Source organism: Phycodurus eques, chromosome 18, assembly GCF_024500275.1.
Source record: "Phycodurus eques isolate BA_2022a chromosome 18, UOR_Pequ_1.1, whole genome shotgun sequence".
Classification (NCBI taxonomy): Eukaryota; Metazoa; Chordata; class Actinopteri; order Syngnathiformes; family Syngnathidae; genus Phycodurus; species Phycodurus eques.
Window position 1 is genome coordinate 11,647,791 of NC_084542.1, and position 27,722 is coordinate 11,675,512.

At 40.1% G+C, this 27,722-nt stretch overlaps 1 protein-coding gene and 1 long non-coding RNA gene across 7 annotated transcripts; one reads left to right on the plus strand and one right to left on the minus strand.

Moving 5' to 3' along the window:
* Positions 1–383: 383 nt before the first annotated feature.
* LOC133417147 (uncharacterized) lies at positions 384–8,046 on the plus strand. Its single transcript, XR_009770323.1, has 2 exons — positions 384–533; positions 2,137–8,046. It is a non-coding gene; the product is annotated as an uncharacterized LOC133417147 (long non-coding RNA).
* Positions 8,047–8,703: 657 nt separating this feature from the next.
* Positions 8,704–26,539, minus strand: pum2 (pumilio RNA-binding family member 2). 6 transcript variants are annotated; one of them, XM_061705154.1, is made up of 23 exons: positions 26,373–26,539; positions 22,844–23,201; positions 21,961–22,029; positions 21,588–21,693; positions 20,640–20,827; positions 19,788–19,960; positions 19,311–19,677; positions 19,145–19,238; positions 18,243–18,350; positions 17,978–18,123; positions 17,559–17,682; positions 17,330–17,470; positions 16,611–16,913; positions 16,288–16,515; positions 14,965–15,232; positions 14,723–14,852; positions 14,490–14,624; positions 14,206–14,343; positions 13,147–13,272; positions 12,827–12,898; positions 11,944–12,065; positions 11,283–11,475; positions 8,704–10,922 (listed from the first exon to the last, which is right to left on the minus strand). In XM_061705154.1, exons 2-23 carry the CDS (start codon positions 23,186–23,188, stop codon positions 10,791–10,793), a joined length of 3,708 nt encoding a protein of 1,235 aa, XP_061561138.1. In that variant the 5' UTR covers positions 23,189–23,201; positions 26,373–26,539; the 3' UTR covers positions 8,704–10,790. The 6 variants fall into 6 exon arrangements, with proteins under 6 accessions (XP_061561138.1, XP_061561140.1, XP_061561139.1 ...); XM_061705156.1 differs by having other exon boundaries at positions 14,965–15,193; positions 16,611–16,916; XM_061705155.1 differs by having other exon boundaries at positions 14,496–14,624; positions 16,611–16,916.
* Positions 26,540–27,722: the final 1,183 nt, after the last annotated feature.

Sequence of the window (27,722 nt, forward strand, 5' to 3'; positions counted from 1 at the left end):
TGACCAAAGCAATGTGCTTATCTAAAATAGAAATCTGGGCAGCCGAGCAAAAATGAGATCTACTAATAAAACTAAATTGTAGTTCAATGAAATGGAGTAAAAGTACCATAAAGTAACAATTATGTTGCATTCAAACTACTCAGACAAGTATAATTAATCCCCAAATTTACTTGTAAAGGTAACGCAGTAAATGTAGCACATTGACTACCGAATTCTGTATATATAACAAGTTAAATACATCAAAACATTTTCTTCAGGAGACTCAAAATTGTCCGTATGGCGCGAATGTGGTTGTGAACGGTCGTTTTGTCTGTATGTGCCCTCTGATTGGCTATTGAGGATGACCGGTACAGAAAATACATATATGGCTGAAACCCCAAATGTAGTCACAAGGCTTTGATGGTGATGACATAAAAACGCCTCATCATTATGAATGCTGCAGCTATCCAAGTAAACCGTGAAAAAAGACCACATGAGGACTACTGAAGTTTGTAGGGCTAAACTAAAGACGCTCAGAGAGGCCACAGTTCCTGGTATGTGATGACTGTTATGTATTGAGTATTGACTTTGTTAAGGGAGTTGAGTTCATGTATTAACTACTCCACTGTTGCCCGGGTTACCTGAAAAAAGTGACACAGATTATTCATTTTTAAAACTGAAGTTAGTTCACTGACGACTTCATTTTAAAAACGAACCGAGTTAGATTACGGGTTACTTCCAGTAGTTACATTCAGCAGCTGTCGAGCGGCAGTAATGGCACTTAGCCGCAGCCCACACATTACTTGGCAATCGGAAGAGAATGACATCAACATGAACCAATAACTTAAATATTAGTGCGTCGCTTGAAGCTACATTAAATGAGCTGAGTGGCCCAGATTTCACATGCCAAATAAGTACTTAAAGATGTAAATAAGCGCCGACACTTTGAACTTTTTTTCTTTGCTGAAGAATGGGCGATAGCAGACAATTATGAAAGTGCAAGAGTGCCACAATTAAATAAATAATTAAAACATGTCATGGAGTATTTAAGTACTTCAGTATTTATTTATCTTGTCATTTTCTCTGTTTTACTTTTGGGGGGAAATAGTAACACAAATTACTTGTTACTCCAAAAAAGTGGCCAATAAGGAGAGGCGTACTGCCATCACTGGATACATTTAACAACTTCAAATTTTACCAAGAATATTTGTCCTATTTCTAGTCAAACGTAAGCTGATTACACTTAAAATAAGACTCATTACCTAAATCAGCGCCGCGTCAAACTTAACTTTTAGAGGGCCGTTATTATGACTGTGACCTTATAAATGTATAATCAGCTCATATTACAGCATTATTTACAATATAAACACAAAAAAACTGATGGATAACTACAACTCCAAATCCAATGAAGTTGGGATGTTGTGTTCAACATCAATAAAAACAGAATACAATGATTTGCAAATCATGTTCGACCTATATTTAATTGAATACACTACAAAGACAAGATATTTAAAAAGCTTGGACAGGGTCGTGTTTGCCACTGTGTTACATCACCTTTTCTTTTAACAACATTTGAACATTAAGTATCTTGTCTTTGTAGTGTCTTCAATTAAATATCGGTCGAACATGATTTGCAAATCATTGTATTCTGTTTGTATTTATGTTTAACACAATGTCACAACTTCATTGGAATTGGGGATGTGGTTTTAAAATACAAAGTCAAGGAAACTATTCAATTGAACTGTTCAACTATTGTTGAATTTATTTTTTTTTAAAACTGGTTCAATAACAAAAAATGCTTGCAATCTCTCAACATTATTACAAGTGAAGACTATTTGCAATTTTGGAACAGATTTTTGCAAAAAAACATGACGTAGACGAACATGATTTGTTTTCGTGGGGCACATCTGGACCCCGGGCCACATGTTTTGACACCCGTGACCTCAATTACAACATGTTTTTTGATCCATTGTTTATTTGTTTAAAGCTCATTTTCTTGGTAAGAGTTTTTGCAGTGTACGAGGCACTCTGAACTACAAGGAGTTTCATAGAGAGACTCCAGACCGAGACTTTTTAATCTGTCTGGTCTGGTTTTGGTGATGGTTTCCCAACCCTGGTGGAAGGGGTCTAGCTGTCTCTTATATGTGCCTAATGTAGGTTAGGATGTATCGATTCATCAACCGTGATAAAGGAGTCAGTGGCTTCGAAGTAATACTCTGGTTCTTGACTACCATCGCCGTGGCGGTCTTCATCTGGATGTGGACGATTTCCCCGTCCACTTGCCCTACGCGCGTGAGCGAGGAGGCCGTCGCCCGTCTGAACGGCACCGAGCACCTGCCGACGTCGGCCTTTGTCGACAAGAACGTGCACAGGGTGCACGTCGTCGGCATGTTCAGGAGGGACGCGGTGCAGCAGCTGCGTTGTGTCTTCTGCTGCCACGGCTTCTTGTCCAAACCGGGCCTGGCGAGGGTTCTACCGCGTACCCGAGACTTCGGCTCGCCCTACGTCTACAGCCTCCTGTGTCGGGTGCCGCTGGACTGCCCGGTCACGCGTGTGGTGGCCCTCGGAGTCGGTGAGGGGAACCTGATGTGGCTGCCCATACAATGAAAGAAAAAAAAGTTATATGAATGTATATTGGTGGCGAATGATTCAATTGTGGTAAACTGACGAAATTTCCCCTCTTCTGCTCAGTTAGCGAAAATGCTTGGAAAACCACCACATTTGTTGTTCATGTTCATTTGTTAGTTAATGTTACACTGCACGTGGACCGGGTTGGACTGCGAATAGCGAAAATCCGCCCATTATAATGAAAGAAAAAAACGTTTTTTGTTTGTTTTTTTTAAACCCCCAAGATTCTTGAATAAGTGGCAATAACCTGCTCATATCCATTTTTGGGGTTGGTTCCTTCCCAAAAAAGAAAACCAAAATTAAATAAATGGAAACGATTTGAAAAAAATCTAAATCTGCAAATATCCGCGGGTGCACGCGGGGGTCCACTGTACACCTATTCGTTATGTAAAGGTAAACTCATTTCTTGGTGTCCAGTTGACGTGGTTTGAACTGTCTGTCTTTAAATGACAGTATTAACTGAAGGTATATATTTATAGCTTTAAAGCAATTTTCTTAATTGCCTAAAGTTTTCTAACTCCCCCAAAACCCAACTGTGATAGAAAAAATAAAAAAATGCTCACCTCAAATAAATTGTAGACAGAATAAAACACAACTGATTTTGAGGTTGCATTGAAAAACTCAATTCTGTACCACTCAAAACATCCATCCATCCGTCCGTTTTCTGAGCCGCTTCTCCCCACTAGGGTCGCGGGCGTGCTGGAGCCTATCCCAGCTGTCATCGGGCAGGAGGCGGGGTCCACCCTGAACTGGTTGCCAGCCAATCGCAGGGCACATAGAAACAAACAACCATTTGCACTCACAGTCATGCCTACGGGCAATTTAGAGTCTCCAATTCATGCATGTTTTTGGGATGTGGGAGGAAACCGGAGTGCCTGGACAAACCCCACACAGGCGGGGCCGGGGATTGAACCCGGGTCCTCAGAACTGTGAGGCTGACGCTCTAACCAGTCGTCCACCGTGCGGCCCGCTCAAAACATATTTAATATATTTTAGACATTACACAGCAGCTGTAGCAATGGAATTGGAAGCGAGCAACAGATAAATAAAATGATACGCTAAATCCACAGCCTCAAATGACAGGAATGTAATGATACAAATTAAATATTAAACATAAATCATATTTTTAAAAATGCTAAATATTGCTGCAACGCAAACAACCCTGTTAATGACCAAATGAACAACATAACCTACAGTGAAGCATGGTGGCATCCTATATATTATATTAGTGGTTCTCAAAGTGTGGTATCCCAAAGAATATGCCTAGACACAGTTCAGTTGTATTTAACTTTTTAGTACATACTTACGGCAATACACTTGTACACTGATGTCAAAGTGAAATTACAGGACTATAAGCCACACAAAAAAAAGATGACTTATGATAATTTAACCCTTAAAAATAAATAACTCAGACAGAGCACTGCACTTACTGACTGGCCACATCAAAAAATGTGTTCCAGGCTGGCTGGTGGACAAATGTAAAGCTTAATTCACATTTCAGATGATCTGGCAAGACGTGTTGTTGTAGATGTAGATGTCTGGAAGGCTGGAAATACCAATGCATGCGATGTGCTGTAAACATGAGGCCGCCTGAATCTGATGAGAATCACAAACATGCACTGCTTTCGCACACATTTCCTATTATCCTGCTTAAGTGATGCCCCCTTGTGCTATTTTAATGCAACTCCATGCTGTATTTTATGTTTACAGTATTTTAGCACACACTCCATTCAAGCATAAAGACAAATAAAAATATTTTAAAATTCAATTAATTGAGGTTGTTTTAAGATGAAAGGGGGCTAGGGGGGGAAACCCTAGTAAATCACCCCATAAGATGAAAGTGATATGTTTGATGGGGTTTTCATTTCTTGTAACTTGTATGAGTGGTCTCAGATTATCATCTGTCTTTCATATAGGTAATTTTGGTACATTCTCTTCTCTTTGTAGAATCTCAAAAAAGGAAGTTGTATTTCAAGTGTGGTCTACAGTGTTCCAGTTTACATATCGGTACACTCATATGTTCCAGTTTTCAATGATTGAACTTTCTACTGTGTTGGTGTCACCACTGGGCTCATGGTATTTTTGATTGACAATGAAGTGAGGATAAGCGGTACGGAAAATTAATGAAGGAATAATAATTTAAAAAAAAAAGAAAAAGTTAGTCATTTTCCAGTTTGCTAAATATATGTAAACGTTTATGATTTAGTTTGTATTTGTGAAAGTACTTGCACAGAGGGGAAATTGACGCACATTATGCTAATACAGAACTTGCTTCAAAACTAGAATAGTTGAAGTGAGCAGAGGGCTTCATTTAGTCAGGCAACTATAGATTAAGGCTAAAATATAAGATTATAGATTACAAGCCATTTTGGATTTTCACGACTCACGTTTCAATTCTGTGGCCCCACGCTGCAACACAAGCACCAAGACAACACTTGAAAATCATAATTTCCTTTTGTGACTCATCTAATGACAAAAAAAATAAATAAAATTCCAAACAGCGCCCAGAAAAAAACACACGACAGATAAGATCACATACATTAGGTGCTACTCGCCAGCAGGTGTCAAATAAGTACAATAAGTGGTAAAATAATGTCAGTACTATTGATAAAATGCTTTTTAAAAAAATGCAGTCCTGTGATTACCATACAGAAAATTCACACGATTATATTAAATTGAAATATACACAATCTTTACAAATACGATTTAAAAACTGCCGAAATATCAGCAATATAAATTCGATTTAAAAACTGCTGAAATATCAGCAATATAAATACGATCTGTTATGCTCTGAATCTGCAATAGTTGAACTGCGGCACACCGAGGGATTACTGTACTGTATAATATGTTGAGATTATCTTTATAAAATAAATACATAAATTCTGACCAGTGGATTATAGATTATTTTGCGAGGCTGTTTCCTGGCCCAGAGCGTATCTTCGTTTGAGACACTTCTGCTGTTTGAAGATTAAAATAGCTGCCAGAGCAGTGGCAATTACCACGCCCAAAACGCCACCTGCAACAATAGCTGTGCACAATATAAAACAGATTTAATATACATTTCTTTTGTCTACCAAAAATACAAAATAATGTTTATATCGAGCAATACCTGCAACATTGTCCTTGTTCTCCAAGAAGCTCGTGTGTTTCCCTTTTGTAAAAATGGCTGAGTTCATGTCTTGGGCAAGCTCTTTTAAATATTTCAAGTCGAGTTTGGAACCACCCTAAAAGACAAACTTAATATTATTCTTGATCGTGTTTAATTAAGGTACCACTTGATCATATACTGTAATAGCAAAAGAATGACATGAAAAGTAGTACAAAAACATTCATCAAAAAAGTCTGTCACCCGGCGACGTGCGAACATATTAAACATGCATGTAACGTGTTGAGAGTCGTACGTGTTTGGGCTTGGTTTCTAACTCTTCATCCTTGATATTGTCACCTGGTAGGGGGGAAAAAAAGGAAGATATAATTACATAATAGGTGCATCTCAATAACTTTGAATATTGTGGAAAAACTCCCAAATTTACAACTCTACATATTAGAATATTACTTAATATATGATCATGTTTCCATATACTGTAGAAAAAAAAAAAGCAAAATGAATGAGTTTCACTTTTTGAATTGAACTAGTGACTTTTGGACATGTATAATCAAAATAGAAAAATAAGGTACTCAGATTCTAATACTGAATTTATAATGGGGACCAAGTATTACCGTCATCGCCATTGTCCTGGTTATAGCCTGATACATCAATGTCTTCGGTAGCATCACAAAACTAATTAAATGAAGGGAACAATGGTCAAGAAATAAGACATCTGGTGGAATAAAGAAATGCATCATGTCTAAGTAGCAAGAACCCCTTATGTCAATGTCAATCACAGACGCACATATCAACAAACAAAAGTATTTGGCACCATCTCGTGGAATCTTCGTGTTGTTAGGTTTAATTGATTGGTGTTTTTTCATCTGTGTTTGAGATCTCCTGTTTTGTTCAGTCCTTTTATGCAACTCGTGCACACTGTAAAACTTAAGTTTGTTTTTGCCTCCCCCCCCCCCTGATGCAGCTACTCATGGCCCATGTGGTCTACTTTACCATTACATTTTGCTTGTATTCTCCAACATTTATTTTTATGTCTAAATGTCAAAAGGTGAGCTTAATTAAATTTGTTGTAAAGTGCTCTTGTGCATATTTCTTTGCCATGAATGACGTCACGTCACTTTGTGCTAGCAATTTATTTAGGCTCACATGCTAGCTAAAACTGTTAATAAGCCGCCTGTGTTCGTGGCTTGTTTATGTCAAATGGTTTAACTACTGAATTCAGTCGTTTATGTAACGTGGGTTCCTGATTGTGTACGTGCTAGTTGCATGGTGTTGATGCTTTATGATCCTTTGTTGCCTGTGCTTCTGATTTGCGCTCCCTTCCAGTGCTCGCACAGCAACAACTACAGGACACTTCTGATGACTAAACGTGCATGCATGACAGTGTCTACAAAGACACACGCCCATGGGAATTAGTTGCTTGGTGTGGCCTCACTCGCCCAATTGCTATACACAACCTTTATTTCAATCACATCACATTTATGTATTTGAGGTATCCTGTTGATAAAAGCTGTTGTCCTCAAACAGACCATCAAGATGGTGCACCACCCCCACATTGGGGACTGCGTGCTTGCAAGCCCGAAAACCTGGCCAACTCCTTCACCAGATATCACTCCCCTGGACTTTTTTCTATGATGATATTTTAAAAAGTACATGGTACATACATACAGGGAAAAAAAAAAAACATTCAAACTCCCATTCACACCTAAGGACAATCGTCAATGAACCTGCCATGCATGTTTTTGGAATGTGGGATGAAACTGCTGAAACCCACACAAGCATGGGGAGAACATGCAAACGCCACAGTGAGGTCGGAGCTGAGATTCGAACCCCCAACCTCAGAACTGTGACGTGAACGTCCAAGCTAAAGCGCCATGTTGGAGAGAACTTTTGACTTCATCGTGGATTCTTGAACTACCCCCTACCCCAAAAAAAAAAAAAATTACATATGTATTGCCAGTCTATTATGGAAATTATCTTCAATAACGCTCAGTGTTGATTGATATCCTCATCTAGTTGTTATCCAAACCATTATCTTAATTGTGTTAGTTGGTCTGGAGCTATTTCATCTATTTCGGTTTGCTTATTTCGCGAGACGAGAAAATGTTTTATGATTAAGTAGTTCGGCAGCACTATAAACCAATGAATAATACATATTTAAATTCATGCGGCACAATTTAGTAAAAAAACCCAAAAAACTAGCATTTCAGATGTGAGACGAATCTGCGAGTGCGGAAATAAGGCGTTTAAAACGTCTCCGAGTCAAGCGTAAATCAGGCTTACCGATTTTTCCACTGTGAATAAGGAGACCAAAAATAAAGTCGTTAATATTTTCCTCATGTCTTCTGTTCGGAGCACAAATATTCCTATCCTTTCTTTGTCGTTTTCACGTCGACACTGAACTCGCATTTTTATTTTTTTTTGCCTAAGCCACACCCCCCCAACACACCACGTGACCACTCAACAAAACGAAAACATTCAAACGAAACCGCAAGCAAGCCTTTTAAAATTATGTGCTCTAATTTCAGTAACTACATATTTGGCTCGTGGAAAAGAAAAAATTGTAAATTATTAAAAACACAGAACAGGGAGGACGCTACCACTCGGCCAGCATTTTGTGGGTGGCACTTTCGATAGTGCCACGGGTGTCCCAAAATCTCAATTTCTTCAAGTTGCTCAAAAAATACTTTTAGGTCCCGAAGGCCCATGACCTAAATCCATAACCCTAGCCTTCCTCACGCCCCTTTAATTTATTTCACTAGATAAATATTTTGTCACACCAAAACCACATTGTTAATTCAAGACTGTCCATAGGTGTGAATGGTTGGTTGTCTATGTGACCGGCGGTGGGCTGGTAACCAGGCCAGGGTGTACCCCTCACCGAAAATCAGATGGGTTGGGCTCACGTTCACCTGCAACCTGAAGGAGTACAAGTGCTACATAAAACAGATTTTAGTCAAAACAAAGACAAAAATGACAAAATGCAGGTCAGGTGTTAGAAGAACAGTTTAATCATACATAGTCACAATTCTGCCTCCCAAAAAATGAGTTTGTTTTCTTCATTTAACAGCTGGAAATGTACATAAGGCCACCTGAAAATGTACATGACTTTTGACAGTGTGACAAAACTCATATGTTCATATTTATATAATTGACAATATTTTACAATGCTTTTTTGCTTACAAGGTTGTAGCCGTTCCAAAATACAGCACTTTTCTGTACAAAAATATGTTTCATATCCTGTGTAGTCAGTAGACAACTAAAGGCAGCCTCTGATTTTGAGGATTTTTTTGTTTTTAAATCCTTATTGTCTTTTAAAAGTGTCACACATCAGAAAGACTATCAACAGTGGATGTTACAGCAGCTCCAGTACAAATAGAGGCTGACCTTTTCCCATAGATTTTAAAAAACAAAATTACATGCCAGATTGAAGCCTTAAAAATTATTTTTTCTTTCAAATAACACTTGCTCAAATAAAACTGTATACATATTCAAAGGGGGGAAAGGAGTGATGAATATACACACACGTCAAAATGCACACTTTTAGCCTTTTTCTCCCCACTAAAATGTAGAAGACATCCCATTTACAGCATAAACAGTTACAAATGTACAACTGTACAGAGGGAATAAAAGCATCACTACAAGTTTGCAAGGCCTGTCAAACACCACTAGACATTTTTTTCTCACTTTAGCTAATAATAATTATAATAATATTCTTACACTTACCGACTGCACATATACTACATATTATTCTACAATTCAAAGAAGCCATCACTACGAGTATTACAGGACAGTTGTATAAGTTTAGATGGCCCCACCGGCATCCAATCAAAAGAGTTAAAAAATACAAACTTTGGAGCATTAAAAATCCTACTTAAAAATCCCTTCGTCCAATTCCCAGTATTTAATTCCATCTCATGTACAACGCTGGGATAAAGCTCCCCTTTACAATTTTGATAATTCTAACGATGGTGGGGTGGGGCATTAGTCCATCACAGCGACCCGAAAGCAACAATTAAGAATCACACATAAGATGCTACACTAAACTACTTTTTAAGCGAGAGATGATTATTTAGTACATAAAGTTAGCTCAGAGCAGTGTTCATTTCCTACTTAAAAGACACTAAAAAAGATTAAGAGGAAAAAAATTAAAACCTTCCACAGCATGCCGCCAGTGCCTCTCACCACATCATTGAATCTGCGCTATGATAGTTTCAATTAAAACCAAGCCCTTCTATAACTTTATAACTTCTCTTGTTAGTACCTGTTAAATCAACGAATGGAAATGGAGAGCCGCTTTAGGCCCAGCCAGTCTGTCTGTCTTTGGGTACCAAAACAGTAGCTGCTGGCCGACAAGGTAAACATGGTAAATCGCTCTTGCTGTAGAAAAAAGGGAGGATGCGATGGAAGGGGGGTGAGGGAGGCAAGGCAAGAAAAAGGCCCCATTTAAAAATCTACCACAGAGTTGTCCCCCCAATTTAGGCGAGCAAAAAGGTCTTGATAAAGACCTGTGGCACCTCACACATATTTGTATTCGCCTGTACCTTGCTGTTTGAAATCAACAGCATGGGGATACTATTGTTTCAACTCTACATGGGGTCATATATAAATATCAAATTTCCTGGACTTAGACAATGTCTGTCGGTTCAAAAAGCAAATGGAATTTTGTCACTCAGTTTTTAGCTTTAATAGGTCACTTGCTGGTATGAATTGTAAGAAGTTTCAGCAAATGTTTTTTTTTTTCTACAAAGAATTTACAAGGTAAAAAAAAATTTAAATGTACAATATGAAAACCAGTCAAATACATCAGTTACATAATTAACAATGGCCTTGTGCTTTACCCCAAAAAATAAGCCTGCTGACTTATGCTGCTCATGGCGAGGGCTGGGGGCCCAGATGGGACCTCACTAGGGGTGGCACAGTGGCAAATGTCAGTTGTCACAGCGTTTTAGGGTAAAATTGACTTGTCTTTTTTTTCCTTTTGGTAACTGCCCTGCAAAAAAGGGGTTGAGAAAAGATCTTAATATGCTGAGAACCTGCACCTCATTTTTGGGGGGATCCATGATGTCAGCGTTGACTACATCAGGCCATTTGTGGGGCCGCCTATGGGACCCAGCTCAGACCCGCTCTTCATGTAGTACTTTTCCAGTTTAGCCAGAATGTGTTTCCCGTAAGTGTACTTGCGCAAGGTGGCAATGTGAGGCCGGATCTAGGGAGGAAGCAAAAAAGGTCAAGAAGTTATTTTGATATTCAAGTCAATAACTTCATCAAAATACAAGATAGTTATAATTTTCGGCCCATGTAAAATTTAGATCTCAAATACTGTTTCAAACAAAATTTTAACACTGTCTATTTAAAAGTGACCTGACCTGCGCACTAACATCTCTGCGGAAGATGTGGTGCAAAGTTTTATGAATTCTCTGTTTCCCCTGGCCGGATATTTTCAGACTGTGTTAAAATGCTAAATTAAACATTAGCTGTGCAGTAATTTATAGTGGCAATAGGGGCACGTTCTAACTGAGGAAAACAAACTATAATGCACTCATCCACCCTTTACCACCATGCCTACCTTGTGCATGATGATTTTACGCTGAGCAGGTTCAGCCATGTCTATCATTCTTTGGACAACGTAGTTGGCGTACTGGTCCTTCATCATCGTGTACAGGGCGCTGTGGGGGCCATCCTTCTGGCAGCACACCTCATCGATCAGCAGAGCTCTCTCGGCACGTGAGGAGTGGATCACGCACTTCTCCACAACGTTACTGACAGGCAAAAGACGTGACAATTACACAGTAATTAGCGCTTTGAGGCCAAGCCACACCCATAGATTTGGACACAGCTCAACTCCACTCTTGCCACGGAAATGGGAACTAACTAACAAAAAGGAGTGATTTCATAGTAATCTGTATTTAATTTCTTGCACACAGTGGATAATTAAAAGTTAAAAAAAAAAAAAGGGAAATACAGGGTATCCCAAAAAAGTGTGACATCATTTCATAGTCTAATAACAAACCTAAGTTGAATCAGGTTTTTTTCCCCCTCTGGGTCCCAGTACACCAGGTACCACTTGTTTTTACATGCAGCTAAATTTCAGGCTAAATTAAATCAGTGTCTTCATGAATGACTCTATGCCAATCGGTCGGTGGGGACTGTTGGGAAGGGTGGGGGGCTAACTTTGGCTTTTTTTGTTTTGTTTTTATCCAGGATGGGGCCGGTGCATCACGTTATACCTTGCAAATTTGTGTTGGCTAAGTAGGAGGACTTTTCCTCGCACTTCTGCGACTATCTTGCTCTTGTCTTCTGGTCTGCCGTGCTCCAAAACATGCTGAATGACGTAGTTACCATACTGATCCTGGTGGGGAGGAAGACGACAAATGCCCACGATCAACGATTTTGACAGAAGTATTACATCTGACACTCGTGCACTACATCGGTATGAGGTAATCATGCAAGGTCACAATGGAAGATAAATGAGACACCCCCAAGTTAAATATGATGTCATCAGTGCAGAAGGTCAGACAAAACAGATCCTGATGGTTTGCAAAAAGGACTGAGCTGTCAACAGAACCAGCAGCATCTTTGCCCTTTCGGAAATGGGTGATAGACAGTTATGGGTATGAATTAGGTGTGAGCGGAAGGGAGACAACACCACTCGGAAGTGTTTTAATTAAAAAGTAGTAATTAGATGAATGGAGGCTGTGACTGCCAACCATCTTTTAAATTTGCTCTCAAATGCATTTCCTGTCAATCTGTTCCACTTGAACGTGTAATTTTGCACCAAAGTTTAATTTACAATCCAATTATTTAAAACTCAAACAACATTTGAAGTCTTTGGGGAGCATTTATCAAACAAGTAAGATTAGGAACACCAGATTAAACAGGAGACGCTGTGGGCAAACGAGGACCAAGAGACAGAAGAGAAGCCTTGTGAATCTTCTGTGGCATTGAGTGAGAAAGGGGAAAGTCAAGGAAAAAAAGGCAGATTGGTAGATTAGGGACCCATAAATGTTGGGAGCTCCATCTATTTTAATATTAAAATCATTAGAAGAGGGAAGAGAAGAGGGGGCGGGGGGAAACGTGGACATCTTTTAGAGAGAGGCAAATTGCTCTGACCTTGAACAGTGCATCACGGGACACTGTATAATATGTTTTGGGTGTCATCTCCAATGATACGCCTTGATATTTCTGGATGGGATAGGTGAGGGGGGGTGGGGATGTTTCAATATTCACATGTCAGATGTAATGAAGGCTAACAGCACAAATACATTCATTGTTTACATTTATCAAACACCAACGAGGAGGCTAAAATATGAAATGTTGGAAACATGCACATACACAAGCACGTAACGAGGATGAGTCACAGTTCTGGAAACAAACAAACAAAGAAATGCACCTGCAATTTAACCTGAGTTTAATAAGGTGGACATCCTTACCTGACCCAGCTGCTCAGAGTGCTGATGCAGCTCTTCCAGTATTGGCAAAGTCTGCTCCTGGGTGCAGTGCTCCAAAATCCTTTGGATTACTCTACAGCCATAAGGGTGCGTGGAGAGGACAAAAACCTGCAAAAGCAGCAGTAGGATAACACGATTAATTTTTTTGTCACGAAGAATTAATTTTTTTGCGGCTTCCATAGTTCAAAGCGCATCCCCGCTAACATCTTTCGCTCTTTCGCTGATGTTTGTATATATATATATATATATATATATATATGACTTCACTTTAGATGGGTATGGGTAGGCACTTCCTTACAGATGCCAACCTGGTTGTATTCAAACTGTCTCCTTGCATGCAAGTTGTGATTCAATTGTCTCATTTTCTCTCAAAGTGCTTGTCCTGTCTCTTGTCTATTAAGGGATTTTTTTGGTGCTTGTGACTGACATGTTAAATTGTTGAACATTTTAAATGTTAGTTTATGAAGGATCATGTTTACATACTGTGCATGTTTTGACAAAAGGGACTCCCCCCCAAGAGGATGCTTATTTTCATGTTACTGTGTCTGTGAAGAAAAAAATCCATACTTCCACTATTCTCTATTGTAAAAATAGGTCAACGCTTGTTTGGCGACAGGCAAAATAAAGAAAATCTCACTAGGGAAGGGAAAAAAAAAGCGAAACTTGTTTTGAATAATGTTATGGTCATTTGCTTTTTCTTTAAGGCAGAGGAGAGAAGTAGTCAAAATCAGAAATCTGATTTTATTGGAAAAAAAGACCATATTGCCTACCCCTATCAATACATTTGTAGTATTACACAAAACAATAACTACATTTAAAACATTGCACCTTAATATGTACCATTACCAGTGTTTGGCTGGTTATGTGTAAAGCTAAACAAACAAGAGAAAGACAGAATGTATTCATGTTTGAGGTATGGCTCAGGTTATTCTAAGCGGACTACACAGCCGGCGATGAACTGAGGCAAGGCTCCTGTTAAGAGTAGAGGCTGCGATTTGCGAAAACGTCAAAACTTCATTGAAATTAATTGAATACACATACCTGGCCTTGGAAGGCATCTATAATGAACTGTAGGGCTTGAGGCTGGACACACTCAATGCACTTCTGCACCACATGGTTTCCGTTCTGGTCCTTCACACACTTTAAAACATGGCCATCCAGCTCACGAACAATGTCACTCTGAAACCAAAATCGATTGAACGGGAAAAGCTGAGACCTTTCAAAATGATATTACCGTGTTGAAATAAAGGCCTGGAGTTTGTTGGGATGAAAACAAGTATTGCAATAAAACGAGGTAAACTGATTTTAAAAAAAATCTCACTTACAATTACCTGCTGGTCAGAAGAAATGGACTCCAAAGCTTTCTGAATTACTCTGCACCCATACATCTGTAAAGCCAGCGGGAGGACATGGCCACGGATTCGAGTTGCCAAAGCCAGCTTCTGGTCTGCACTTCCAAACTGCAACACAGAAACCACAGCATCTAAATCTAATATGACAACTCTACACATCAAGTCCTCATTAAAATCACCCCTCAGAAAACGTAGTCTACCCCTACCTCAAAGAACTTCTGGATGACATAGTTCCCAAACACATCAGTCATCAGCTGGTATGCTGCTTGTAGAATCTCTCCGAAAACCATCTGTCTCTCAGCAGGACTGGCTCTCTCGAGCTTCTGCTGAATGAATCTGTGAGGAGAGATTTAGGAAATGCCGCCAAAAAATAATCTACGTCAAACCCTTTGTTGTGAAGGAAATAGCTGGGCAGCAATTATTAAATCAGACAGCAAATTTCCTCAACCTTGACCCATGCTGATCTTGAGAGAACTCCACCATGTGTCCAGGGAGGTCTCTGAGCTGGAGGTTCGGGAAGCGGTTGTTCCTAAAGTCTTCCAGGAGGCGGCTGCGGCCGGATGGCATCACGTCCGAGCGGCTGTAGCGGGGCCGAGATGGTGGGAAGAGCTGGCTGCTGGAATTAAATAGGCTGGACGTCCCACCGCCACTGCGGTACTTGGCCTCAGCTCCGGGTGCTGCAGAAATGTAACGCCCGCTTCCATTTGTCAAGCCACCTGGGATTACAGGATAATAGCCATGACCATAAACTGGAAATATGAAGGCCTGCTTTAGCCCCACCCCCTATTCAGATTTTATAATACAGGGTGTGGCAATTTTTTTTACATCATTTTGTAGTTAATATCAATAACACAGCCAATTCTGTCCTAAATTATGTCAAATTGTAACGAGACGTCTGTGTGTAGATTTTAATTCAAGTTTAATGTTAAACTTAAAAGTTGATTTTACTTTTTGTCGAGGGTGATCAATGGCATTCACGAGGAATGCAAAGGTATTTTGTGTTCAAATATGGCAAACACATTCAAATGAGAATGTAAGCGTACATTTTTGGAAAAATTGGGGGGGGGGGGGTAAAATAAAAATAAATAGGGGCAAAAAGGAATGTGTTGTGTGTCATGTCACAAGCGGCAACCATATTGATTTTATGAAGTTTTTTTTTTTTTGTATTTGTAAAACCGGTTATAAAATCATTATTTGGTTGAATTTTTATAAATGTTTTGTTTTTCAACATGAAGCCTATCTAATCTCATTTACCGAGGACGTAGTTACTCAAATATTTAAAATGTCAAATGTTTTGTAACACCCTTTTTTTTTTTGTATTTGTAAAACCGGTTATAAAATCATTATTTGGTTGAATTTTTATAAATGTTTTGTTTTTCAACATGAAGCCTATCTAATCTCATTTACCGAGGACGTAGTTACTCAGATATTTAAAATGTCAAATGTTTTGTAACACCCTTTTTTTTTTTGTATTTGTAAAACCGGTTATAAAATCATTATTTGGTTGAATTTTTATAAATGTTTTGTTTTTCAACATGAAGCCTATCTAATCTCATTTATCGAGGACGTAGTTACTCAGATATTTAAAATGTCAAATGTTTTGTAACACCCTTTTAATACAAAGATAATTATTGCACAGTGGGACCACTAAATTTGAACAGTTTAGTCTCTTATGCAAATTAGCTGATCACAGTCAACGTTGGAAACGCCAACTCAGTTGTGAATCACAGCCTCTTATTAGTTCCATGACATCAAAGAAATATGCTCTCACCGAGGTGAAGGCTGGAGGAGGACCCGTGAGAGGAGGGCAGAGAAGGAGGGGGAGTGAGAGGCGAATGGCCGGGGGTGAGTCCAATCGGGCTGGGTGATGAGGAGTAACCCAGGCTGTTGTAAAAGGGCTGGCCGATGGGAGTTAAACTGCTGCTGCCGCGTTTGTAAAGATCAGAACTTGTCAACAGCGAGTCCCTGCGAGACACACTGCTACTTGTAGAGCTCGATACTACCAGGAACAAAGACAGTACAGTACTATAGTGAGGGGACTGTAATAAAAGCAAAAGATAAAACATCAAACAACCTGGGGTTTTGGTCACTGACCTGACGAGCCGAATCCTCCGAGAGCAGAGGCCAGACCCACACCGAGCGAGCTGCCGGTGCTGCTGAAGCCCAGCGAGGAGCTCTGGGGTGCAGGTGGAGCAGATGTATGGGAGAAAAGTGAGCTGCTCTGAGAGGTGTTGGGGACTGACCCGGAGCCGTAGAAGGAACTTGATTGCAAGCCGCTGCTCTGAGGGGGAGCCTGTTGCTGCTGTGGCTGAGGTTGGGGTTGAGGCATGGAGCGGTACATGCCGTTTGCCGGAGGGCCAGACATGTTGCTACCAGAACCCGAGGCAGACACCGCAGCTGCTGGTCAGAGAGCGCAAAGAGTGTGATGAATACAAGCATAATCTGTGTGATTTCGGATTTCGTCACATTTAAGATTGTTTGTATCATGCTGAATCTCAGGCTGATTTGGCTAGTTTAATATTTCTTTTCCCAGATGAAAATGCTTTAAAGAAGGATTTACCTCAAATGATGGCTACCACACATTAATTTCAAATACCACAAAAAAAGTTTAAAATAAAAATACCACAAAACAAGATATGTTGCAATCATCGCCAAGTGAGAGAGTCAAACTGTAAAATGCAGTACAATAGTACCACAATATTGGAGTGTTTTTGTTAATTTATTTATTTTATTTTTTTAATATTCTCGGTTGAGAATATAAATAACTCAATAATTTACCATACATCCATATATTGACTATGTTCTATTCTTACCAGCCTGTGCTGCTGCAGGATTGATGAGGAGGGGAGTCTGGACTAAACGAACTGGCCCACCGAGGCCAGTCCGAGCGCTAGGGCCCATCACTAGGGCCCCGGTCTGGTCATAGTAAGCTGCAGGGGCCAGCACCTGATAACCTGAGAAGGGAAAGCAAATTAGTCTGCCAACTAACTGAAATGTAAGATGTCTTTTGTATGCCCTGGTGGTAAGAGGACATGCACCAACCGGGCATTCCTGTGTATGCCAGTGCGGGGTTTGCAGCAGCAGCTGCTGCAGCCAGAGATTCCTGCTGACTTTGTTGACCTTGCCCAGGTGTTAGAGGACGCTGGTTGTTTCCTGTCCGCATTACCTGGTGGCATGAAGGATAATGTCATCAACACACCGTGGTAACTTATCCACAAAGCAGAACTATTTTAAAACTGCATTCCAAGGAATAGTGCGAAGGAGCTTTCGAATCACAGCTTTTTCATTTTTACAAGGTAACCAGCTCCCTAAGGCAATAGTCTGTGTTAGCTATGGTATGTTTCCTGCTGTTGCATTTGAAGCCTACAGTGCAGCTGTATTGTGCAAGCTCTTTCAGCCTCTTGCCATGGGAGTCACTAGTGCAGAGCAAGTGAAAGGTATAATGAGCACATTACTCTTACCTGAGGTTGGCCTGGCCCTGGTCCCTGATTGGATGCTTGCTGATTAGCAGAGTGATTGGCAGTAGATGCGGCCTGTTGCTGGAAAAGATTGGCTGGGTACACGCCCCAAGGAACACCATAGTATTGCGGTGGAACCACTGTGGGCCCTGTAGGGAAGGAAAAAAAACACATTGTAGTACGTTGATGTTGGTAACTGCTCAAAAGGTTGGAAAAACATATACATGTGAAGAATTTGAAAATATCAGACAAGGTGTGTCGTGATCACCAGCAAGAGTAGCTGCTGCTGCCAACCCTGCTGCAGTGTATGGATCAGCTCCAGGGGGCGCAGCATTGATGATGTAAGGGTTTGGCACAAATGCAGGAGCAAGACCAGCTAAAGTGAAGTGAAAGGGGGGAAAAAAGATGAACAGGTAAATTGCAGTTTTAAAAACAAAATAATAATAATAATAATAAAAGCTCTTGAAACCACTAAACTATATTAAACTTCACTACAGTACAGTCATGTGTCTTGTGGTTTCCCCCACCAGGTGTTTAGAGGGGGATAACAATACTGTAGCTGCATCAGCTTCATACATAATATGAGCTCATGGAAACTGAGGGCATGAAACTTGCCAATGACAGAAAATAAACACAGAGATAATAAAATGTAATTCTACCAGCCAGTATAATCTACTTATTTATATTGGCACTTGTTTTCTTTCCTTTTCATTCATAACATGAAACAAGGCGGTTATTTGTCTGTCCAGCAATTAGCGGACGCCATCATCACAATGTGTGAAAAATGGCACGCAGTTACACCTTCACCAGGTTTTCTGTAAGAAGCAAAGGGCTCTTATTGTTGGATGTTCTGTTTGGACTTACATGTGCCTACTTTGTGGGATCTCTATATAACGAATAAAATGTGTACTGTTCCAGAGCTCATCCCTTGGCGGAAATAAGGCCTAGCGTCACACTTTAGTTATTATATTTCTAGTTTGGTTCCCCACCGGATAACAAAAGGCAGTCTTGTAAAGCTCAGTTTCTTTGGTGCCCTTCGCAATAAACAACAAAAATGGCCATCATACTTAACTGGACCAAACTGAATTGCTCGGCAGAATCAGGGATTTAAAAATCTTATATGGCAACATTGAGAAATATTATTACAGTATATCCTGTTAAATAACTTACCAAGGTGCTGCTGCTGAGCTGCTGCCAGGGCATACTGTTGCTGCTGGGCTGCTGTGAGCTGCTGAACAGTCAGGGGATTTGACCTCTGGAATAACTGGAAATGGACCAAAGAGCTTTAGAGCCTGTTCCAAACTTAAAATTAAGAGTGCTTCATTTAAAAACAGACCTGCTGCTGAGAGCTGTAGTCAAACAATCCAACTGGGGTTCCGGAGGAGTCCACCTGAATCTGGTTGCCTGCATATTCAAACTGGAGGGATTCCACACCGGCTTGTTGCTCCATGCCACCCATGTTCTGGGCTTCCTGGTTCTGAAAGTCATCCACCGGACCTTTGCTGTGGTTCTGTTGTTGTAGAGCATGAGCATGAGCATGAGCATGAGCATGTGCATGTGCATGTGCATGAGCATGGGCATGGGCATGGGCATGAGCGTGGGCATGGGCATGGTGCTGGCTCATCATCTCCAATCCTGTCTGGTTAGGGCCCATCCTCTCCACAGCCTCAGTGGGAGAAGCTTGCCGGCTTCCCGGAGTTGGACTGAAGGGCACACGTAAGTTAAGTTAGGAAATTAGTCTTCAGGGTTCAGTTGTAAATATTACAAGCCAATCAATAAGTTCAAAATGTTTCCAACGTCCTATAAAACATACTTGAAGTCTTTGCAGTCTCTGTCCATGCCATTTAGTAAACTTCTTCCATTGGCCTTCGCAGGATCACTGTCATCCCCCACCTTCATCTCTGGGCTCTTGTCTTCCTCAAAAGGAGACACTTTCTCTGGGCCATCATTCTTCTCTCTCCCGTCCTGATCCGTATCGCCTCCACCCTGCATCATTAATAACACAAGCTAAGTCGAGCTGCCAGTAAAGGTTAAATTTATGGTTCCGCCAATACCAGTACCAGGATCAGAGCCAATACAGTAGGTCTGTACTCTGGGTGGTCTCCTTTTTTGTTTTGGTTCATTTATGAACAAACAGGTTCTGTACAACTGGGCTTAAAAAGTTGCAGCTTGAATAAATGACAATCCTAGCACTCGTGTTTTTGTTTTTTTTCCTCACCTCATCTTTTCCACTCCACCACCCAACTTAAAACATTACTTTGTGTAATACTATATTAAGCTACGGCTATTCCATAAGGCAATATCTTTCTACCTTAGGATAATTTTGGTGCATTATGACCTCTGAAAAAAAAATTATAAATATATATATAAAAGAATTTTTTAAAAAATATATTTTTTTTCAGCCGATACCAATTAGCTGAAAATTATTCAGCCCCAATTTCCGATCACTTGATCAAATCGGACAACCCTAGTTACAAGTTGTTAAACAATATTTGGTCAAAATTAAACATTTATCACAATTGCAAAACGTGAAGGCATTATGAAGTATTGGTACTCTCCATTGGTGAGTACTAAAATGTAAGTACCTGTACTTGGTCTCAAAAAAGTGTTATAAGTGCATTCTTAGTAGCATCAACGTCAAACTTGCGAGTGTGTTTCAACTCACATAGCCGCCGTTCCTGTAACGGGCATCCATCTTGTCACCAGGAGACGAGCTCAGGACGTACTCCACCATGCTCACACCTAAGCCTCCACCCTCTGAACGAGGCGACAGCACGGAATTAGCATCGCCGTTCCCGTGGAAACCCTGACACGGCCTGCGCTGGACCATAATTGGCTGGGAGACTGAATGGTCTGAAGAAAAGGGAAAGGGCTGGCATTAAACATCTACATAGCTGGCCATAAAAACTCTACGGATGGATAAAAAAAATACCTATTTATTTCAAATTATTTCCAGTCATCTGTAATTTACAAAAGGAGTATTGAGACACACTGAGAAGAAGGAGGGAAAAAAAACAAAACCAAGGATTAAGCTGTTGTAAGACACAACTGGTGTATCACTGGTGCATCACTTATTAAATTAATTGTTTATGACTTGCATTTTGTAATATTTTGACTATATTCTTGTTGTATTACAACATTACTTTGACATTAGTACAACTTTTTTTGTACAATTGCGGCTATTCTAGTAGGTTGACATGCTTACTACTTTATTCTCATCAATATAGGGGTTCCTCAGATTACGATGGGGATTGATCCTGCAGCGGCGACATAACCCACATTTGTATGCATGTCAATCTATGCCTACGCAATTGGTAAGTCATAATTACAGTAAATGTGTATGAAAAACACATCTAGGCCATAAATACAAAACAATCAAATGAAAAATGTCAAGTACGCACGTAAGTGAGCATGCCGTGTACTCTTACGCCAAAACAAAAACTAGTTCATTACGCTTTTCGTAACCTTGAAAAGTAACACGTGTACAACTTTTCTCATTTCCACGTTATTCTTGAAATATTCAACATTATTCTTGTAGTACTTTTCAGTGTTGCGCCAATACTCCATGGTATTAATTTGTAAATCTAAAACAAAAACGGTGTGCGTGACTCACGTGATGCCCCCCACGCAATGTCCCTCCACTCCTCTCCAAGAAGCATTCCTTTTCTTCCATCCTTCGCCAGTTCATCTGAATCCCAGAGCTTTTTTGCCGGCAAAAGCTTCAAACAAAATGTCCACTAATGAGATGAATCTATGCTTTCGAGGTGAATAATTATAACAGTCTTAGAGGATGGTGTAAATGGGGACAATATTTAACTTCAAAACGTCATTCCCAGAGTGAAATCCATTCGCCTTTGCTAGAGCAACTTGCATCTCATTACACTTGGGTATTATCTCTGGTGTAAATATAACCTCAGGTGTAAAAATAACAATTTTAGCCATATTTATAAATACAAATTAGAAGATCTGATGACAAAAAGTCATACCTCTCCCATCCCTCTTGACTCCAAAGCAAGAGCTTGAAAGTCGTAGTTCATTTCATCCACAACACGGACCTGAAACAAAAGTAACATTAATCTTTAATTAAAAAAAAAAAAAAAAAATCATATTATCATACAGCACAAAAGAAACTGACCTGGAGTTGGTGTTAGGTGACAGTGAAAACAAGCAATGAAAATAGATAATATTAGACCTCCTCACTGCAGAAACTGATTTGCTTCCATTTAAGTTCACTGAGCTGATTAAGAACACATTTCAACAGCCTCTAGTTCACATTCATTTCACAGGCCTTTTGGTATTTCATGAGTTGAGTATGTACTGTAATGTCGAAAAGAGCGAACAGACTAGTAAATGTAAACTTGTATGGTTGTTGCTGCTCTTACGTAAGCCACTGTATACATTGGGGCCTGGTCGAACAAAGATCCCGTAACTTACATGGCAACCCAACTTGTTTCATGTTTCTTCTGAAGATAGGTAAACTCTCTGCTTTACAGCACAGGTGGACAGGGCATTAGGTACTCACAAATATTCAGTTTTTGCTGCAGTTTTGGGATTGTAACCTCTGCGACAGACTGGGGATTACTGGGCTTGTATGACAGTTAACAATGATTAAATGTTAACTGCATTAATAAGGGTTTAATAATGGTTACAGTTTAAGTCTGGACCAATTAAATTCACTTTACATTATTTCTTATGGGGGGAAGAAAAAAATGTTGAATTAGAACAATTTAGACAACATGTCCCACGGAACTGTTTGTGTTTCACTTTGGAGGTTGTACTTTACTAAATTGAGGGATGTAAACAGGCATTTCTGGGGCTTCCCTTGACACAGAACGATTTATCAAATTTTCTCAAGCCAATGCGTGCTACCTGATCAACATGATTGGGGTCTCCGGTGGGCCAGCGATGCTTGCTCGGCGCGCAACCTCCGAGTTGCTCCCCGGGCTGCCTCTGGAAGAAGTAGCCGACCGTGGCGTCATCCTGCGAGCGACCGCTCAACGGAGGCTGCGGCGTTCCCGGTGTGGGGTTGCCGGCCCTATCCATGCCCTGTAAATGGGGGCCTCCTGAAGCCTGGCCAGCCACTGCGGCTAGGGGCCCTCCACTGTGGACTCTGACACCTCCAGCCTCAGGACCACCATTTGCATGCAGCATCCCACCTCTCGTCTCCTGCCAGGCCACGTCATTCATACCTAGGATGCTGCATGGAATGCTCATGCCACGGGTAAGCCTAAGGAGAACAAAGAGTTTTAGTGGACACAAAATACAACCGTAGGCACACAAACACAATCTATAGATTTGTAATATAATGAAACGTATGCTTGACAACATTATTTTAAATGAAATTAAGTGGAAAAGCAGAATTTTATTATTTTGATCACAATTTCACACTGAGATGTACAATAAACTCCCACCAATTTGCCATTCGCAAACTCCCCTATTCGAGAATCTTTCCGTAGAACACAATTAAAACTAGTCGCAGAAAAACTTCCAGTGCATTTTTCTTTATACCAATTTATCTGTAAACCATTAATTTTGAAGGATAATGCTGTAAGACGAGTTTTAAACATTCAAGTATTTTAGGATCATAGTTTGTGGTGCATTTAGAGTTTCACCATAGCTGTCCCTCAGTTGAATGAACAGGTGACAGGCGCTTTACTTTATTTAACAGATTGGTATCGGAAACTCGGGGGTCTTCTAACGCCACTATTTTCTTATTTCAATTGCTTCTTTTTGTGAAGGGTTATACTATTTGACTGATCAGTTTGGTCAACTGTTGAGTTACATCACAAGTTGTGATTACGTTTTCTTTGATGATAGTTGCAGTGACATAATTTTCTTGTTTCTCTTTGTTACTGGTAGTGTCTGCGACGGCTGATTACGTCTTTAGTTTTTGCTCTTTGATCATGTTGATACAACTGGTCAGTTACATCACCAGTTGAACTGAACGGACCTGCAGTCAATTCTAACCTCAGAAAGCGCAAAACAGTCTTGCTACAACTAAGCTGAAATGATCTCCCTTACCCAGACACGTATAGTAGCTAAAAACATGCAGCATATCCTTTGTTGCTGGCATAAATTGCTTGGCCTCGTCAATTGAGAAAACGCTTGCTAATCCATCACCAACATAGAAGGTCTTCATGATGATGTTTGCAGGAAGTGGATGAGTGTCCTTTTGTTTTTTTAGATAGATGTTTCATTTGGAAGTTGGCACATCCTAGAGAGGAGGTTGCTCCAAAAAGGTGGACTTCCATTCTGTACACTTGTGGTTTTCTCATAATCTGAATGGTTAGAGAACTCCTACAAAAGGATTAATGAGGTAGATTATAATTTAAAGAGATACTACAAAACTTTGATGAGCAGTCAAACACTACCCTGTTTTCCCCGTTTTTTTGAGGGTGATAAAACACCATGACGAAGATAACACATCAACTCCTCATCTTGTCTGGAAGGTTGCTAATTCTGCATCTCTGATTTATTATGTCTGCCACAAAAGCGTTGTACCGGTCATGATAATTTGTATTTGTCTTCAAGACTTTCAAGGCGTACAGCCATTTTATCGTTGCTTGGAAAAGCTAGTGGGCCCTCGGCCTTTAAAGGACAGAGGTATCTCGTAATGACCATATTGATTTATGTTGTCATTGAAAATATATAGAAAATGAACACAATTTTGAGACATTTATTTTCGCACGTTCGCTCCATGAAATCAGATTTAAGAGTCTTCAGTCTTCCTGATGCAGACAGTATTGTCTACAAAATCTGTCTACCAAGCTTTGATTTCCCTGTCTGTGGAAGGACGGATTTGACAGACCTACAACCTAATTCTGTTTGCTGTGCAAATGTTTCATCTTGGTTTTCGCTTTGCACAATTCCAAGGTGTCAGGACCTCTGAGCAGTCATATTCTATTAACAATTAAACACCACAGTCCTGTAATGTAATGCTCACAAATATTTGCTATCGGTAGCGGGTTTCGGCCCCGACCTCACGAATAGCTAGAGTTCACTGCACTAATTTTTTTTATTCAAATAAATAAATAATCCAACCTGTTTAGCATTATTTTAAGTGAAAACACAGAATTTATAATCCAATTTCACCCTCGGATAATGCAGTTTTGACAGACAATGTTACTACAGCCGTATTACCTGTAACAGCTTCTGTAGTTATCCTGTAGTTGTAGTTTGCAAATGTGTTTCTAATATTTAGGTTACTAACTGATCATTTACCGGCTAAATGAGAAGGGGCAAAATATAAGAAACAGTTCTACAACAACAACCAAAATAGCAATTCCTTCTCTATTGACTGCGGCCATAGAAATTTAATTTAAGCATCATCTTTGCTAAGGCAGACTGGCTTGATTAAACCCCATTTAATTGGTTACATGACAGAATAACTCTTAATGATGAGTCCCCCAAAATATGACAACAGTCATAGCCTGTGTTACAGGGGTACTTTAAGCTCAACTAGAGAGTTGTAAATGACTAAAAACAATCAGTAAGGGCGTTAACGAGCACACAAAAAAGGAACAAAACAAGTGTCGCTTGTTAGCATTCGTTGTTAGCTTCACTTGTGACTATACCAACGCCAGTACTGAACCGTGGGGACATAAATGTGCATTTTTTTCATATTAACACAAAGCACCAGACATAGTGGTAGTCTTGGCGACGTGATATACGTTAATAAAACATTTTTAACGATAAATATATTCACAGGTCGTTGTGGCAAACGGACGCCAGGCTATTTCGAAAGAGGAGCTAACTAGCGAGCTAACTGCTAAAGGAGGCACCAATTGTGTGATGTGCTAACACCAGCTAACTTGGTGGAGTTACACAGCTGGACATCAATTCTGTTTTTTGAAAATATAATTCCATATAGTATGTTAGTTACATTTTATCCCAACGTCCAATTTAGCTGATCATGTTTTCTCGCCTCACTATAATTAGCATGAGCAAACTCCATGGCTAGCCAGCTAACATTAGCCGCGTCAGGCCTGTTTATTATGGGTTGTCTGTGCTTCACATCAAAGTTTACTCTACAAATCAGCAGTGCAAGATTTACAGCGACCATTGTGTGCAATGCTTGTTTACAGGCGACCCTTTTTCATGGTTTCGACTGTAGACATCGCAACAGGCAGCGACGCGGAATAAAAAGCAGAAATGTCGCATCGGGTGCTGTGCTAAACGCTAATTGTGAAGTCGGTGTTGTGTGCGAGCTAAACGCATCAAGCAAACACACAGCGGCTAAACAACATGGCACCCCTTCAATTTCCAAACAGAGGGGCCTTAACCGCTAAACAAAAGAGGAAATGCTCGCACAACGACGGCGGCGGCGTGTCAAACAAACACGCGGAGCCACTTTCTTCCGTCTGTCGACACTGAACAAAAGAGCTTAAAAAATACTTACGCGTTGTCGTATCTACAGATGTTCCGGGCTTGGGGCACGCCGTAAACCAGATTCTATATTGTTTTGTTTCCTTGGCGAGAGCGCTGATTCTTTTTTTTTTTTTTTTTTTGCAAGGCTTTGATAGCCTCGGCTAATAGTTGGCCCGTGCTGCTGCCCCCTGCACGTGAATAGCGTGAACTGCACCGTCATGCGCACAGCGGCGTAAAAAAAAAAAAAAAAAGAAAAAAAATCCCCTCCCAACCGCTTCGTTGTAAGGGTTAGCGGGACTTTCCGGCTCTTTTTAGTCAACCGCTTTGTTTGACTCGACTCATCCATAAAGAGTCGAATCTTTTTTTTTTTTTTTTATTCCTAAACAGCTCTTTAAAGACCCTGTAAAGGGACAAACATACATCTAGTGAATTTGACACACCACAGAGAAGAATATTAAAGGGACGTGGGCAAAAAGAAAAAAAATAAATAAACATGTTTCTCGTTAGGGCACAACAACCCCTCAGCCTCGCGCTGACTTGTTCGAACACTAACTTAGACCACAGAACTAGAACACATTCTGGGTCAAGTAGTTATATTGTTGATTTTAAGTTCCCTGGGCTATTGTTCAACTGCATGGTCCTCTTCAACAAAAGGTCTCCTGAAGAAAGAATTACAGATCGCCCAGAATAGAGCAGTTAGACTAGTTTTACATAAGGGCAAACACAGAAAGTATGAATCATACATTCTTCTTCTTCTTCTCTTACTCTTGTGTTTAAAAGTAGAAGAAGAAAAAAGGAGTTGCCCATATTGTAATTCAGTCACATTCTTCAGCAATACTGTTTATTCCACTAAACCTGAGTTTTTATGCAATCAAATTATCAGATGTAGTCAAATCCATAGTCGTCCAGCTAGATTAGCAGATGATGGTCAAATTTCATTACCATGCCCAAAAGTCAAATGCATGTTTTTTCGTTAAAAAATGTATTGGGCCAACATGCTTTGGAATTGCATCTGAGCAATAATCCAGTCTGACAAGTATAATGTATTATGCCTTTTTTGTTTCCTCTTCTGTGTTAATATCAATCGCAATTCATATTAGAGTTCAGAGGTCGTGGGTTCATATCCGGGCTCTACCCTATGGAGTTTGCATGTTCTCCCTATGCTTGCTGAGTTTGCTCCAAGTGCTCCGGTTTCTTCCCACATTCCAAAAAGATGCATTTTAGGTTAAATGAAGACTAAATTGTGCACACCCTCAACCCTAATGTGGAAAAGCAGTATAGTCATTTACTTACATTACTTAAAAAAAATGAATGAAAGAAATAACCGTTTTCAGTGGTTGGAAAACTACACAAGAAGATGAGCAATTCAAACCCCGAACGG